The sequence below is a fragment of the Notothenia rossii genome (assembly GCF_949606895.1).
Source record: "Notothenia rossii genome assembly, chromosome: 5".
NCBI classification, from domain to species: domain Eukaryota; kingdom Metazoa; phylum Chordata; class Actinopteri; order Perciformes; family Nototheniidae; genus Notothenia; species Notothenia rossii.
Genome location: NC_136903.1, coordinates 83210993 through 83228752, shown reverse-complemented (window position 1 = coordinate 83228752; position 17760 = coordinate 83210993). Strand labels below are relative to the sequence as shown.

The window sequence follows — 17760 nt, the reverse complement described above, 5'->3', positions numbered from 1 at the left end:
TATATCTTGATTTGGATATGATCATTTACAGTAAATAAGTCTTTAAACATTAAAATAAATGTACATTTATATAACATTAAAAAATATATCTTGATTTGGATATGATTATTTACAGTAAAAAAGTCTATAAGAAAGGAAGTGCGGTAGACAGCGCCCCCCTGTGGCCGTCACTGCGCACTACAGATCGGCATGAGGTTTCCGGTGTTATGGCGACCACCGGCAATATCTTCGCTTCTGTTTCGAAAACAACCGGCTTTGCTTTCAGGTAAACCCCTTCTCACTCAAACTCAACCAAACATTATTTGAAAGACCATTGTTATGCACACTTGTGTCCGTCTCAAGTGTTTTGCACCGTGGAAAGGCTGTATATGTTCCTTCTCTGTTGTTTTACTGTTACTGTTACAGCTTGAATTAACGTGAAGGGGTCTTTGTGAACGGTACATGTTAGCCGCCACATGTACATTTCAGACATTAGCCTCAAATTAAGTATTTTCACATTCAACCACATGAAAGGGTAAAAAGTGCGTTATTATCTCCTTATTATCCTACTTCATGCATGCCTATCAAGTCACTGAGCATGTCTTGGCGGGTTGCAAATCTTAACGCTATCTTAACGCTTGGTTAACTAATGGACTAAAAGCCAAGAGTTTGGGAGTTATGTTGTTTGTAATGAGCTGTCCAAAATGAAGTGTGCTTCTTCTCTGTCAACCTACGTGCGACAGAAACAAACAACCCTAGGGCTGAAGTTGACTAGGGCTTGTAAAAAAAAAGAAAGACCTGCTTTGTATCACCGTTTTTTAACCATATACAGTCTGTGGTTTTAACATGTAGCTTGTTGTTGACATGTCTCAGATATAACTGTTGTTTTTTAATGCAGCACGGGAGTTTTAATCATCCCGTTACATCACGTCACGCCCATAGCAAAGAGTGTTTACTGTTATTTTGACTAAGTAACTCCTTGAAAAGTAACATCAGAGGTGGAAGAAGTACTCAGATCTTGTACTTAAGTAAAAGTAGAAGTACCAGAGTATATAAATACTCTGTTATAAGTAAAATCCCTGCATTCAAAATGTTACTCAAGTACAAGTACACAACCAATAGCATATTTTTTTTTAATGTTACTCCAGTTGTAACTAAAGTCTTATTTAATCATAATCTGCAAAGTAACTAAAGAGTAAAAGTACACTATTTACCTCTGACTTGTAGTGTAGTAGAAGTACAAAGTAGCAAACATTTGAAATACTCAGGTCCCTCAAATTTGTGCTTGAGTAAAATGTACTTAGTTACTTTACAGTACACCACTGCTAATAGACAGAACTGTTGTTTTTTAATGCAGCACAGGAGTTTTCAATAATCTCATTACATCCTGTTACGCCCATGGCAAAGAGTTTACTTTAACCAAGTAGCTCCACCTAATAAATGACTGGTGATAACTCTTAACAACCTATTGGTGCCAAACTCATTAGAATTGTGTTACAAGCAACATAAATCCTTCCCAGGTCATTAAGTTGTGGAAAGAGAGCCATTGTTATACAGCACTTGTGGTATCTGCAATAACAGCAGCCACATAATATTACTTTTTTTTTGTGTAAAGAATGTCTGTGGCTTTGGGCTGTGGTATCACATGCATACTGGAGACATGACACATGCATCATGTAAATATGACTGTCTGTTACAGTACTTCATAGGTGAGATTGTAACCAGCCAGCAGTTTTTAATCACCCCTCCATCTCCGTTATGATCGCTCAGACAACAGTAGGAAACAGGTCAGTAATACTTCCTGCAACAGGACCTTTCCTTATGAGGCGCTCAGACCCGCCTGAGGCTACGCTCCCACACACTTTGCTTCTTGTGCCCACATACTTGTAAACTGTGGCTTTCCACCACGATTACAGAGTCTACGTCTCCTCTTCTTTTTCCTTCCTTCCTCAGAGGGCTGTGAAGAGAACGGCGGCTGTCTCACATGTCTGTGTATTCCTGACTATGCTGCTCTTGGTAGCGCTGGGCATAGTTTTTTCGTCCACTGTGGTCACCGCTGAGAGAGCTGAGAGCATCAACGACAATCCACTATCACCGCTGCTTAACTACAGCAGCATCTCCCTGCCGCCAGAGCACCTACCCTACTACTTCTACAACAACAAGAGGGTCTCCAAGCAATGCCGCCTGGACCCTCTCTGCCCTTTTAAAGTAAGATATGCACTCTGTCAACTCTTTACTGTTCAAATATGTCCTATGCGTAGGGAGGTAGCGTGTTAGGTAGGTTCGTTGTGAGGAAGAGCTCTCACAAAGCTCTTGACTAATGACATGAAACGTGTTGTAAAATTGTATTTCTGTTAGTGTTGTGTGTTATTTAGTTGCAGCGCATTGTTTCATGGACTTCACTCAGTTGCATTTTTTAATCATGCTATCTCAGTTCAATGCAATGTGGCTAAATGTCGATGTGACACTGATGCTCCACACAGAGCGATTAGAAAGGTTAAGAAACATGGCTGTGGCATTTACCACAAAGATACATATTTTTTTCAAACATCAGCAATATTTTTAATTGATAACTCTTAGTTCTCATGCTGCTTAAAAAAAAAAGCAGCGGATTTTCTCCTACCCCGACTAGAGCAATGCATAAAGGGGGTTTACTTTACTTTAACTAGTGACTTATTTTGCAATTCCATTAGTTTAGTTAGATCAATAGATGACGTTTTTTTTTTTTTAAAGTTTGGGTGGTTTTAGATCGGTAAATCTTGATGCTGAACTTGTTCTCACTTGTTTTTACAGCAGGATGCATTGCAGGATCTGTCTGCCTGTTGGGGATACGAGAAGAATTGTGATCCAGGGAAGCGCTTCAGCTATCCAGTCTGTACCAAAGCAGACTCTGCATGGTATTGTTCCTCACATTATATAGTAAAACCCTTTATGTTATCAGAAGTATTATGCAGTTTACATAATTTACTTTCCACATGTTTTAATCAGCTGTCTATGATGTGTCAGATGCTCAGTATCTCAAGTATATCTTTATTGAATTAACTGTCCCAACATGTTTTTTCCAAAGTAGAAGTGTATCATTCAAAGCATGCATATTTGAACCACTGTGCTTGTTTTGTCAGGGCCCGTTCACTGGAGGCTGCCCAGGAGCTTTTCTGGAAGCAGGCAGATTTTGGCTACGTCAAGGAGCGCCTTTCTGAGCTCGAAACACTCTGCAAGGCCACCAAGCCAGTAAGTACGTTCACTTCCTTAGTTCCCACGGGCCTGCTGAGTCCACAGGAAGAAACAACAGGTAGAAATACACAGAGTGTTGAACAAAAGGGTCCACAGACAATAGACCTGAACATAAGTTGCTGTTCAAAGGCTTTAGTGTAGAGAGAGCATAGAATAGAGACTCACAATCTAAGCGATAATAGCATTAAGTATGACATATTTCTACTCTTATTATTTTCCCAGGGGGACTCCTCTCTAAGATGTAGTAGCCACACTCGCTTCTGTAAGGCAACAAACCTTTATCTGGACCTGCGTGAGCCGCGCAGAGGTCATGAGAGGTCAGTATTGCTCAAATGTAACCAAAAATGAACACTGACAGATTATGGCTGTCTAAAAACTCATCTATGTTTATGTTGTAGATACAAGGAGGACTTCATCCAGCAAGGAGAGATTGGTGGTCGATGCAGGCTCAACAAGCCGGCACTCGCTGCACAGGGAGAGCACAAGAGCCCCTTGCAATCGTGGTGAGTCAGGACACACACTCAATGTTTGGAAAAAAACAATTATTATTTCATTTTGACCATGAGGCTAAAAAGACTTTCCCTAGCCGGGACTCGAAGCTAGGAAGCGGTGATGAGAGCACTGAATCCTAACCACTAGTCCAGGGGTAGCTAACACGGTGCACACGGGCACTTAGTCGCCCGCGGGGCATGTTCTAAAAATAGCACTAGTCCACCAGGCACCTGTGGTGGAGCAGTTTCAGGAAAGACTTGACGGTGAGAGTGCCAAATCCTCTTCCTACTGATTTATGACTGTTAGTTAGTGGCCAGGCTAAAACTGTGTTCCCTGACCGGGAATCGAACCCGGGCCGCGGCGGTGAGAGCGCCGAATCCTAACCACTAGACCACCAGGGACCTGATGAAGCTGTTTGGAGCTCGTGATTTCCAACATGCATTGAGACGTTGTTGGTTTGACATTTGTTCATTTAAAGTAGCTTGCCTCTGATTGGCAGATTGAAACAAGTTATATGATGTGATTTGCCAATTAAAACAAGTCATTTGATTGGTCCGATAGAACAAGAAGTTTGATGGCTAATTTAATGTTCTCTTCTTTCTAATGGTGGGAGTGACAAATCCTAATCCTATATTTTTTTTTTGATGCTTGGTTGCTTTTTCTTACATCATGACAATGAGTTTCTCCACTTTTTGCTGTTGACTTTTAGTTGACGGCCTAAATGTCGTTCCCTGACCGGGAATCGAACCCGGGCCGCGGCGGTGAGAGCGCCGAATCCTAACCACTAGACCACCAGGGACCTGGTTCAACACTTTTGAACTCAGGTTATCTCGAACTGTAAAGCATGTACTCAATAAGCTAACTTCAATTAATTTGAAGGGCCTTCTGTCAGCAAGATCATTTATTATATACTTAAAATATTATCCGTCAACATAAGGCCTAACAAACTAGCCCTCTCTAGCTGTTGACCAGCAAAAGCTAGTCTGTTGAGGGGGGGCCAGCTCGATGGATAACTCGTCTGACTACAGATCAGAGGTTCTAGGTTGCTCTTCTGTCTCACTTGTGTCACTTTGTCCTCCCACTGCAGAGACATTTATAGAAAGAACACTGTGAGCAGAGAGCTCTAGCTCATACCGTGCACCTAAAATAGCAGTACAGAACATCATATTCTAATGATCAGACAAGTTCTATGTTAGCATTGATTATTCATACGAACCAGTTTGAATATGTTGAGAATGTTCTTTCCGTGACATTTGTTGAAATGTTATCTTTCACAGGATCTTACAGAGAAAGTCTTAACCAAATCTCAATGGGATGTTGCGCTAAAGACATGGGCATACCATTGAAACAGGATCATACGTATCAAAGCGTCTCAAAGAAGGCACATTCCTGTTTTTTGGTTGCAAATATTTCTTTCTTGCTGTTTTAGGTATGCTGAGCTGCAGACGTACACAGAGCTGGACTTTGATCCCATAGAGGATGGACACTGTGACATCGTCATTGAGAAGCCCACTGTTTTCATGAAACTAGATGCTGGTAAGTAATCCATTTCAAGTTCTGCAACCTAAACAAGTAGGTCAAACCTTTAGTTAAAGATAAACAATACTTTTGCTCTTGCACCCAATAAATAATTAAAAAAACCTTTCTTGAAACCTTGTTGTAATGTTGCAGAAATAAAATGAATCCTGAGTGTTATTGTTTGAGTCAAACACAAGAATGATATGTGTGTGTTTTCCAACAGGGGTGAACATGTACCATCACTTCTGTGACTTTGTCAACCTCTACATCTCCCAGCACATCAACAACTCCTTCAGCTCCGATATCAACATCGTCATGTGGGACACGGTGGGTACCTGCTTTCTCCCCACAAGGGATGTTGTCATCTAGATATTTCTTTAGTTAGTTGTTTCTATTTAAGGTGAACCAGCACAGACTGCTCATTCATGTGAACATGCCTGTTATCACCACTGAACATGACCAAAATAACTTTCATTTGGAAATAAAGTTCAACAACTTGTGATTCTATGGACTGATATTGCCATTGCAATATCAGTCGAAATATGACAGGAAACATCACATTCTATAAAAAAATATATATTTGAATGATCAAGTGCCAAGAAAGGATTTTTGAATGAAGCCTGTGTTGGGCAGGCAACTCCACAATAGTTAATAGATATTGTGCAAACTATGATTTGGATATTGCACTAAATTGCGATATCAAGGCCATTTAGATTAATTGTGCAGCCATGCTGTCTGTGTTACCTAAACAGACATAGTGGGTCTCAAAGATACAACACAAGATTGCAAAATGGAAATGCAGAGGGTTATTTTGATGATCTAGTCACATGCAGCGGCATATTTTAGTTTTTTACTGAAGGAACCCGTTCCAGAAATGAAAAAAACAGAGACATACAATCATTTTAAAGGTGGGGTAGGTAATTTTGGAGAAACCAGCTCGAGTGCGCTAGAATTTGAAAATACACAACCGGAACAAATCTGCCACTTCCTTACAGAGCACCTCCTCCAACACACAGGAACGCGCACATGACCAATGAGGGCACGAGATAAGTTTGTGCACAGATGGAAGGCTGACAGGCAGGTAGGCCATCCAGTTATTTTAGCCGGGCCGGCTCAGATGATTGGTCGTGCTTTTTACAGCGCTACGGCTTCCACAGATGAAATGTTGTTATGGATTTGTTGTAGCACTTCAGATATTCATTGCTATCAGGATGTTAAGAGCATTCCATGGAATATAACAAAAAGTGTATCTCGAGCCGGTTTCTCAAACGTACCTACCCCACCTTTAAGTAAATGTCTGAAAATTGAGATTGGAATCGAGAACTAAAACCCAGCCAGAAAGACAAACATGAATTTCTATTGAAGTCACAGTTTTTGTTTAACAAGTCAGTGGCATATGTGGCAATGAAGACATCAAGGGGAAACAGGAGTTGAAAAACAGACAACCTTATCCGGCCCATTGTTCCCCCGACTGTGCACAGAGGGAGAGAGGAAAAGGGAAAGAGAGAAGCCTGCCGGGGAGGAGGAAAGCAGTGACCTTCCATACAAACTGCACACTGCGTTCCAAACAGTGGCAGGCTGTCACACAGCAGATTTGATATAAAACCACAGATTCAGAAAAAATGCAACCAGCTGAGTTTGTAAACAGATGACTGAGTCTGGCACTGCTATAGGCTGTCATGGATTTTATTGTTGTGTTTTTGATTTCAGATCTGTTCTATTCTTTTACGTCTTTTTTCACAGAGCGTTTATGGTTATGGAGATCTGTTCTCTGCAACATGGAGGGCCTTCTCAGAGTACGACATCATCCACCTGAAGACCTACGACTCGAAGAGAGTAAGTGTGATGTCACCTCTGTGATCCTTGTGCGCTCCTTCTTTGTATAGGTCTTGGCCTTTGGTCCACATCTTTTTTGTGCTTAACACTAGACCCGCCAGAGGCCGCTGTATACCTAAAACCGCCAACGGGTCAAATGTACCCGCTATTGATTTTCAAGGTACAATGTTCTTTTATTTATCATACAGAACAGTGAGTTTTGATCGCACAGGGATGAAACTTATGCCAATAGAATCTGTGGACTTAGTTTGTGCAGAGAGCATGAAGTATACAATATCGCTACCAGTGCTGATTTAAACGCTTGGTGTTAGACTTGTGTTTTGTTTAGGTACACCTCTCTCTCTCTCTCTCTCTCTCTCTCTCTCTCTCTCTCTCTCTCTCTCTCTCTCTCTCTCTCTCTCTCTCTCTCTCTCTATCTCTCTCTATCTCTCTCTATCTATCTATCTATCAATCTATCTCTCTCTCAATCTATCTCTCTATCTATAAGGAACCGCAGTAGACAAAAGGCATGGCTATAGCAACACGTCCTGTTTACGCTGCATTTCCTATGAGGTAAATATTACCCGCTGGCAGATATACTGTAGGTATAAATGGCAATTTCTTTGGTGATTTTTTCAATCTGACTTCATATTGAACATTTTTAACATAACACACTTTCAGGAAAAGTCACGAACTGGGAAACATCAATATTTTATTGATTTTTTTTTACATACAATTAAAAAAAAACAGCTGCGGGTAAAATTGACCCGTTGGCGGTTCTAGTGTTAAAAGTTCATAACTGGCTTCAATGACCCATAAGACTCTCATTGGCCGCCATGTTTAAAGCTGATCAAATCCTCTTACTGCTAAGGAAAGGTGCCTCAATGTCTCCTTTCTTATCTGCTTAAGCATAGGGAATGCTGGACAATCCTTTACATAAAAGAAAGGAGATAATGCCTTCCAACACATTCTAAGGGCAGCAACATTTAAACATTTACAGCGACACTTCAGACCCTTTTTAGAGCCTTTCACTGCCAGTAGCGTAGTGTGAGTGCGTCTTAGCCCTGTCTTTTACTAAGTCCTTCTCCTGCTCCTCTATCCTTCAACTGGTGACTATTTCCATCAAGGAAAAGTGGTGAGGAAAAATACTTTACAAACGTATTTTTTTTGTCCACAGCCTTGTAACAAATTATGAAACTAGAATAACTAACCATGGTCGAACGGATTTGTACCTCCCACGGACACTAAAATATCCTTTATATAAAATCCAATGAACAGGAGGTCTCATCTATGTGATCTCTGAGAAAAGCAGTTCAAACGAATCACTTCTATATAATATGTTTCCAAATTGTTTATATACACTCACATCTTCATTATAATGTTTTGAAAGTAATTGAAGTGTGTATTATGTAAAACACCGTGACGTAACTGCCACGCTGTCCACTAACTACATTGATTTATTCACACTTGTTCACAGGTGTGCTTCAAAGACGTCGTTTTCTCCCTCCTCCCGAGAATGAGATACGGCCTCTTTTACAACACGCCCCTCGTAAGTTACTCTTTATGTAGATGTGTGTGTGTGTGTGTGTGTGTGTGTGTGTGTGTGTGTGTGTGTGTGTGTGTGTGTGTGTGTGTGTGTGTGTGTGTGTGTGTGTGTGTGTGTGTGTGTGTGGTTGTGTGTGTGTGACCACAAATCAGACGTACTTTACATATCTATCTGCCCTAATTTCAGTGGTTCATTCTTTCAATCCTGCTTTTGTATATGTTATTTTTTTTCATCTCACACAGTTTGTGATAGACTATTATGATTACTTTTTCACCATTTATTGCTCTTTCCTTCCCACATGCACAAAGACATCCGCTCGAGTCATAAACATGCATTTCGGGTCAAATATTTACGTGATGTATTCAAAAGCTCAGCGTGTGTTTATGTTATTTAAATGATAATCCCAAGGACATTACAATAAAGATGATAGCAGGTAAATATGTGTTGTCCTGTGGTTCCAGCCTTGAGGTGTGGAATATTGATAGGTCAGCCGCACGCTGATGCTTTTGATTGCTCCTGCAGCACATGCCATGTTTATATTCATGTCTTCACATTCACAGCTGCAGCGCTGTGTGACAATCTTGGCCTTGAGAAATGCTTCTGCTCATTTGATATTCATCCCAGGGAGATTAGAAATATGTTTGCAATTGTCATATCCCCAGTGTTAGATATCTTTCATCTCAACCCAGTGCAAAGCTGTGGCCGGATTCAATTTGCCTTCAATTCATTTCCAATCAGAGAGTACATTTTCTGAAAGTACTAACATTGCTAATCTTTTTTGCACGAGTGTATACCACCAACATATCCCTAACCCTGATGCGCTGAATTGATTTGATCTAAGTTGTGAAATTGACGCTCCTGTGGTGTGTTGATGGCAGATCTCCGACTGCTACAGTGAAGGGATGTTTCGGGCGTTCTCCCAGCACGTCCTGCATCGACTGAACATCCCTCAAGCCGGGCCAAAGGTAGGATGAATGTAATTTAGGAAAACCAAAGCAACACATGTTAACTATATTCTGATCTACTTCGTGTACATAGGAAGGACAGTTTAACCTTTATATCCAGTTCATTCACTAACTAAATAGGTTTGTGAATCTTACATTTGAGCTATTGAGTGATCTTTAGGCTGTTGAGTCTCTCAGTCGGCCTTGGTGAAACCATTTCCTCTTTTGGAAAGCAGTTTTTCTGTTATTCCTTTGTTTTTCTTGGTAATCCAAGTTATGGTCGACAGAGAGTTACTGAAACTATTATTAGTACAGTCAAACAGGTTTTACATAAAGTGAGCGTTCCCTGACTGGGAATCGAACCCGGGCCGTGGCGGTGAGAGCGCCGAATCCTAACCACTAGACCACCAGGGAGCTTACAGCACCTCTGGGATCCTAAGAACCAAACCAACATGTTGAGACCTGTGTTCATTAGTTTAAAATGGTTTATTAGCTTATAATCTTTACGATGTTAAGTAACTAAACTGTCAGATACATGTAGTGGAGTAAGAAATACAATATAGACTTCTAAAATGCAGTGGAATAGAAGTATACAATAGCATAAAAAAAGCATCAAGTTCTTCAAAATGCCACTTAAATACAGTAAATGTAGTAAATGTACTTTTTTAAACTCCACCAATGATTGCAACACGTTAGATGAGTCTTTTGTTTGAACTTATATGTTTTAAAAGTTATCCACATAAGCCATGCTTATTTTTCTGTGTTATAAGTGAAATAAAATACACATCAGACAATAAGGTGCTTCCTCTGACACATTGCTAAGAACAGTTCCAGACGCTGAGAAAGATAACACAGCATTATTAATGCAAATATACTAAAACGTATTCACTCGATCGGCACCGCCTGCTTGTAGAGCGGTTTAGAGGATTTGGTTTCCTTTATACATGTACCAAAATAGCCTGAGGGAGAGGAGCAACTGGCAAGGCTGTGAGTTTTGTGCTGTGATGGATAACTTTCCTCAAGTCCCTTTGAAAAGTTCAAATCACTTCTCTCATTGTCTGAGCCAACATTATACATTCCCTCTGGATGATTAGCTCAGACCTGAAATATGAAAGATATTCTCCAGGATTCACTCTCCTATCGATTCATTATAGATAGACAGTTACACTTAAGGTGACAAATCACTCCCTGGTGGTCTAGTGGTTAGGATTCGGCGCTCTCACCGCCGCGGCCCGGGTTCGATTCCCGGTCAGGGAACACTTTAGTTACTCACCATTCAGCAAGTAAACAAAATACTTAACGAAGGCATGGCCATGTACAAAACCTAAGACTGCATACAAACAAAAACATACAATGTTCCATTGGTATTAAGAGTTGAAGGACCAATAAACCTGACATGCCCTACTTCCATGCAGTCTGGAGGATTTTCCATCTTAACAACCTGAAGGTTACATTGTAGTTTTATTTTTTACTTAGATAGAAATATTCACTACACTCAGCGTAGTTGCGGCATAGACATTTGCCATTCAAAACTAGAGATGGGCGAGTCCTGATTCATCCGGATCATTAACCCGGATCCTAGAAATGAGCTGGTCGTGACGAGTCTCCCCTCTCCATTAACCCGAGTCCTTTGAGTCCTACACCTGGTGCGACGTACAAATTAAAACTATCAATTGCGTCACTCGCTACTCTCTTTATAACATGTAAAATAACATTACAACGTACCCCAGTCCATCTGCCTACCCTTTAGCAAGTAGGATAGCTTCCAGAAGTTATCGTTTGGCTCAGGGGAGGGGACGCGGATCAGTGAAACTTCCTGCAGACTCGTGGGGACTCAGAGCCGCGGGAGCCGGGAGCCGGGAGCCGCGGGTCAACAGCAGACTCAGAGATTCGCAAATCCTGACTCACTGTGCAAAACATAGCAGACTCGTGCGGACTCAGAGCCGTAACCGTATAGCAGCAGATCCAGAGATCCAGCAGACTCGTCCTCATGCACGAGTCAACAGCAGACTCAGATTCGCCAAATCGCCAAATAACCCTTTTTTTTTGTGATCAACATTTTTTATTAAAACAAAAGGCACTGTGTAGCGGAGGTTAATATAACATCAGTTTAATATGCTCGTGAAATGCAACAACTTTTCGGTTTCACCGGTAGGCTTTCTACTGTCTTGGTGATGCTGACTCATATGACTCAAATGACTCGTATGATCCGGATCTCTTCAATGACTGACTCATAAGACTCCGAGTCCATAAAAGGATCCAGATTTGCCATCTCTATTCAAGACCACTAGCTTTAACAGACAAATCATTACAACATGGTAAGGCTTCAATCTCTATGCCATAACTGAGTTTCAGAGTATTTTTGAAGAAGAAAGTAGAGAACAAGTACTGTATTTTTTGAAGTCTCCATTTGGATGTGTAGTTTTTAGTTTGGAAACTACTTCTTCTACTAATCTACTTGCTATTCAAGCAAAGAACAGGTTGTTGCAGCACATTTGATTTAAGAGCAACCCCTTAAACCAGACTTCACTCCAGGTGAATTCCCCACTGTGTCGCCTTCTACTCTCTGAACGAGTACTGTACATGCACACACACTCACCTACAACCCCACCCACCTTCTTACTCATCGCACATTAATATCTCCTCAGCGCTCCTCACAGGTGTTTTACGACCCCAGTCTGGAAGGAATTGACTGTATCTTTATGAGCAGCAAGGCCCTATAACTTCCTGAGGAGCGGCTCATCAGGTATTCATGGCGATCACTGGAAATATGCTAAGAGGCCTTTTCAGCCAGACATGGGGCTGCTGCCGATAGCGCGCCCGCGCCTGAATGAGAGGTCTCCTCGGCCCTGACCCTCTCCTCAGCTCTTCCTTTCATCCCTAGATTAATGGCAGCACCAAGGACTCACACCGCTGCTCCCCTCCATTGTGTGCTATTCATCCGCCTCCTCCACCCATCTCTTCCCAAATCCACCTCGTCATTATTTGCTCTGGCCTTGCTCAGAGTGCCTTCTTTTTTAGTATTTCTGAAAATATGCTTTAAGTAGAAAAGAGGAAACAAGGTTTGTTTTTATTGCATATACAATATCTACTGTTTAAAGCAAGGTGCTGTACTTTGGTGTATTGTGTACAACAGCTTGAACAGGTTGTATGTGGCTATTTGTCATTTATATAAGGATAAGGAAGTTATGATTTGTTTATTCAAATAAATAACGTGTTCTCTAAATGTCTCTATCAGAACACCAGGTGGCAGTAGAAGCATTTAGAAAACTAACATACTGTAAAAACTAGAAAGATCTCACACAAAAAAACGAATGAATTCTCCTTAAAACAAATAATGTGATTTTCTGTGTCCCATCTTCTGAGCCGTATTAAAGTGAGATTCTACGTAAAGGCTTTCTTACTTATTATGAATGGGCATCATGTTTTCCCAGCCGCCTATCCTTTCTGTCCTTGACTGATTGATTATTGGGCGCATTGCTGTTTTCAGGAGGGCCGTGTTCGTGTCACCCTGCTGGCACGCAGCACAGAATACAGAAGGATATTAAACCAAGTGGAGGTGAGTGCCCCCCCCCCCCCTTCCCTTTTCCTGCCTCTTAACTTTTCTCACACTTTCCCCCCCGTCGTATTCTGCCACGTCTTCTTTATTCTCCCCTTCCCCTGTCTTTCACTCTCCCTCTATTTGTCTCTTTCTGTTTCTCCACTCTTTACATCTCTCTCCCGCCCACAGCCCCTCCTCTCCGCCATTGATTTACTGCCCACATCTGTTAAGTGCCTATTTAAAATCTTATTTGCTATAAATAGTACAAGTAAAAAAGGCTTGTGATTTATACCCTTGCTGCCCGTGTTTGTTTGCACTTTCATTGATCAGAAACACACGTCGCTCTGTTGTCGTTACAGCTGGTAAACGCCCTCAAGACTGTGCCTTTACTGGAGGTCAACGTGGTGGACTACAAATTCAAGTGAGTTATAGAGTGCTGGCCACATTACCACAGGAGCTATTCAGTGCTGGTCAGGGATGTGAAAGGGCTGTAGAGGAATACACATAGTGTTTTAAATTGTGTAATAGTGATGATTGACGTGTGGTTTCCTGTCTGTCTCTCAGGGACGTTCCCTTTCTGGTGCAGCTGAGGATCACACACAACTCTGACATCTTTATAGGGATGCACGGGGCGGGTCTCACACACCTCCTCTTCCTCCCTGACTGGGCTGTCATCTTTGAGCTGTGAGTGACAGGTGTTGTCTGCCAATGTGTGTGTGTGTGTATATGTGTGTATATGTGTGAAAGACTGAGAGGGGAGAGAGCGATGGAAGTGTGAGGCGCCCAAAATACCCCTCAGACACTTGTGTGTACAACTGAGAAATACTGTGTAATTAACCAGGCATTCATCACACCAGCTACCTTGGGTAAATGTGTGTGTGTGTGTTGAGTGACACAGTGATAGAACATCACTGTGCATATGGCGCGAGAGAGAGAGAGAGTGAGAGTGAGGCAGGCAGAGGAGAGCGAGAGATAAAGTGTGTGCATCTGTCCCTCCTAGATATAATTGTCAGGATGAGAGCTGCTATCGAGATTTGGCTCGGCTGCGGGGCATTCGATACGTGACTTGGCAGAAAATGGACAAAGTGCTCCCCCAGGACAAGGTAGGGGAAACTCCCGCACCAGCCGCTATCTCCCCGGCTCACCTCTTCTCCATTCATCTCACCTTTTTCACTTCTAGACACACACTTACACTCTCTACACACATCTAATGTTGTACTATTATAAGCACAGCAGGGCAGACTTCATTTCTCATTCATGTCGTAAAGTTGTCTAAATGCAAGGACACCATGACAATAAAAACATGTGTCAATGGGGGTGTGAATCTTTCTGTACGTCGCGGTTCAATTTCAAATCCGTCCACGGTTCAGTGACTAGGGGAGCTCATTTCCGGATCTACTTCAGCCTACACTAATTATGGCATACAAGCAGAGTCAATTTAGATTTTGAAGATGTTTGAGTTTTTTACATTTGAAAAAGTTATTTAAACAGATTCCACAAAGTGAAACATTTTCTCATGCAGAACTTGCACAGAAAAAACACTTTTGACAAGAAAAGTGTTTTTCAATTCTCAGTGGTAAAAATGCTGCTGGTTATGAAACAAAAGAGTTTACTTACTACTTTAGCTTGAGATAACAGTGACATTGCTGTGGGATTACTGCTCATCCGTAGCAATATATCTAGGTTCTTTTGTAAAATTATAATTTTTTGATTTCTACATCTCAATGTTTTTGTTTAGCTTTCATATTGTCTATCTAATGCTTAAACTTCTCTTTCACTTCCCTCAGGGTCACCATCCGACCATCGGGGACCATCCGAAGTTCACCAACTACTCCTTCGACGTGGGGGAGTTCATGCACCTCGTGCTGGAAGCGGCTGATTACGTCACTCACCATCCCAAATGGAGGCGTCGCTCCCTTCACGATGAACTCTAGAGTCTCTGTGAGTTTGGGACACAGACACCTGAAGAACCTTTAAAGATCCCATGTCATGGCCATTTCCACTGATCATAATTCCATAGTTGAGGTCTACTAGAATAGATTTATATTGTGCAATTTTCCAAAATCACTTTGGTTTCTCATACAGCATCTCTGTAAACTACGTGTATTCACTGAATTTCACTCTCTGCCTTTAACGGCTCGTTGGAGCTCCAATAGCTCCAGTCCCCACCCTCCCTGTGAGCACAGTGTGCTCTGATTGGTCGGGACGTTGTGAATCGCGCTGAGCTCCGTGCAGGTGTGGTTTCCTTGTTTAGCGATACACAGCCAAACACAGCCAAACTCACTCTGAGCACACACAAAGTCACAGCCGAAGTAAAAACAATAAGTGTGGCTTGATATTGAGTAAGAAAAAGGTTGATAAACGCTGTGAGAATGGGTCTGCAGAGAGAATGGGTCTGCAGAGAGAATTTCGCCGCGATCCCAACTGTCTGTTATCAGCCTGCAGCCAGGGAGGAGAGATCAGCAGAGCTGCCTGCACTGAGTGTGTGTGTGAGGAAGTCCGTGGATTGGACCAATCAGCGGGGGGCTTAACGTAACGGCTCCGCGGACGTAACGTAACGGCTCCACGGATTGGTCCATTTGGTTCCGAGTAATGCATGACATCATGAGTTACCCGAAAGAATCAATGGACAGTGACGTATCTCCAACGAGGCATTTTGGGGAGGTATTTTCTGTGTTAGAGTTTTACTCGCTACAGGGTGTACTTTGAGGGTTTTGACTCTGCAGACCGTTTACATGCAGAAAAACCTTCATAACACACAAGGGGACGGGTAATAACCGGAAAAGCATGACATGGGACCTTTAACATGAAGCTGCCAACTCTTTTTATTGAAAGACCTCTTCACATCGGCAGATTTTTAAAGTTATTTTTAAACTGATCCATCAGCGGTGAGTATTTGTCACCTCCTCTCCGCAGCTTTGACAGGTCTGGATGAGTGAAAGCAATATGGCGGACAAGTCGGAGTTCCAGCTCTATTAGTGTCAAATCAGTTAAAGGATGAGGTGTGTGCAGTCCAGGCATCTGGAGAGCGATAAGAAGCGTCCTATGTTTCTTCATTACCTCCGCTGCGTGTACTTCATTCCGCAGCGACAAAGTTAGCTAATGAGCAGCTGTTACGGCGTCTCTTTACTTGCGACATCTTGTCACATTTGATCAGTGTCACCTTGATGCGAGCCGTTGACAATCGCAGCAGCGTTTCTGAACACAGCCAGCTTACATCAGTCTAATATGATGTGCACTATTCACATGCACTCTTACAGTTAGTTTGTCATGTGAATTTCAGTTATCTTAATAACTCTAAAATTAATTGACAGAAAGTAAGTGAGACACTCCAAGATGGATCTTCTTTTATATCAGTATTAACATTTGTACAGCAATACTTTCAAAGACATTCAAAGTGAGTGTTCTGAAACATACATTCAAGTATTAGTCATTGAACTTCAACACTGCATTGTTTTATGCAACGTGAGGAAACTTATGTTGCTTTTATCAAAGATATTTGTCTGACTTGTAAAATTAGTCTTCAATTTTGCGTCGTTATTTGCAATTTACTTTGTTTTCTTTTACACTTGTCACTTTTATAATTTAAACGTATGTCTACAGACACCAATATCTATTCTTATTGTTAGTTCCTTTGCATTTGATCAAAGGGAATGTATTACCAGTATGATCAAACAATGAGGGTGCTGCTCCTGTTCCGTTACCTTACCTAAAGTATTTTGAATGCTGTCAGTTTTATATTTCACAGTCAATTCTACTCAAATAAAATAAGCACAATTTGCATGCGCTCTGATTCAATGCACAACAGTATTTTTGAGCGATGTCATTGGCCACTCCTGACTCTTGATGTTTTATTTATCGATGAAAACCCAGTTGAACTCAGTCGGACCTTTTCGGTCAGGGTTTCGCTTGCCTTGTAGGCGATTTCATATTCAGAAGCTGTGTAATATTTTCAAATAAATAATTCTTTAAAAATGCTGAAGTATGTCTTCCTGTCTGTGCTGGCCGTTCTAGGCATCAGAGATTTAATCCATCTTAATTTAATCCATCATCTTTTGAAGTCTGACCTTGGAGTGGGAAAAGTGAATCCTCTGTGTTGGCGGTTCTTGCTGACACCAGACAGCTCTGTGCTGCTGTGGCTTTCATTATTTTAGTAAGTCTAGGTCTGAGGAGGGAAAGGGCTCTTCGTAAAAAAGGGCATTAGTTCAGTTTTTACTGTCACTGTAATAAATCTGGATGACCTCAAAACTACCAAGTTAACAGTTGCACGCATTAACCACATGGGGGCAGTATAACACCACAGATGAAGCCAAAGATCCCCTGCGCTGTGTGATCGCCCCTGACAGACCTCTCTCTCAAACCGTGTGGAGAGTGAGAACAAAGCAATCACAAATATATCCAACGGGTTCACCAGGAGACCCTGTTTGTGTAAGTGTGTTTGCTCCGATACCTCAAGTGTGATGTCAGCAGTCGTTCACTGCGGATGTTGTGTCTGAACTTTTTGAGTATTGACAGACACCGGGCCTGTCTGGCATGGACACTATTTATGGCTCTGCTCGGGTTACTGCCGGTGACCTCGTAAAGAAATGAAGAATCTCTATGCAGAGGGGGATCAAAAGAAGAGGAACCAATATGCCTGTTCTCATTAACCTTCATGGCAGTTCCAAATCAATGACCGAGGACTCTTTTTT

At 41.8% G+C, this 17760-nt stretch overlaps 1 protein-coding gene across 3 annotated transcripts; it reads left to right on the top strand.

The window, feature by feature from the left end:
- Positions 1–183: 183 nt before the first annotated feature.
- Positions 184–17044, top strand: eogt (EGF domain-specific O-linked N-acetylglucosamine (GlcNAc) transferase; the record flags this gene model as incomplete). 3 transcript variants are annotated; one of them, XM_079683088.1, is made up of 17 exons in its annotated part: positions 184–265; positions 1679–1766; positions 1933–2187; positions 2773–2876; positions 3102–3210; positions 3436–3530; positions 3612–3716; positions 5135–5241; positions 5447–5550; positions 6967–7059; positions 8516–8587; positions 9463–9549; positions 13019–13087; positions 13429–13490; positions 13634–13753; positions 14070–14172; positions 14857–17044. In XM_079683088.1, the coding sequence occupies exons 3-17, from the start codon at positions 1984–1986 to the stop codon at positions 15001–15003; spliced, it is 1581 nt and encodes a 526-aa protein (XP_079539214.1). In that variant the 5' UTR covers positions 184–265; positions 1679–1766; positions 1933–1983. The 3 variants fall into 3 exon arrangements, with proteins under 3 accessions (XP_079539214.1, XP_079539216.1, XP_079539215.1); XM_079683089.1 differs by lacking the exon at positions 1679–1766 and having other exon boundaries at positions 198–265; XM_079683090.1 differs by lacking the exons at positions 14070–14172; positions 14857–17044 and having other exon boundaries at positions 13634–13757.
- Positions 17045–17760: the final 716 nt, after the last annotated feature.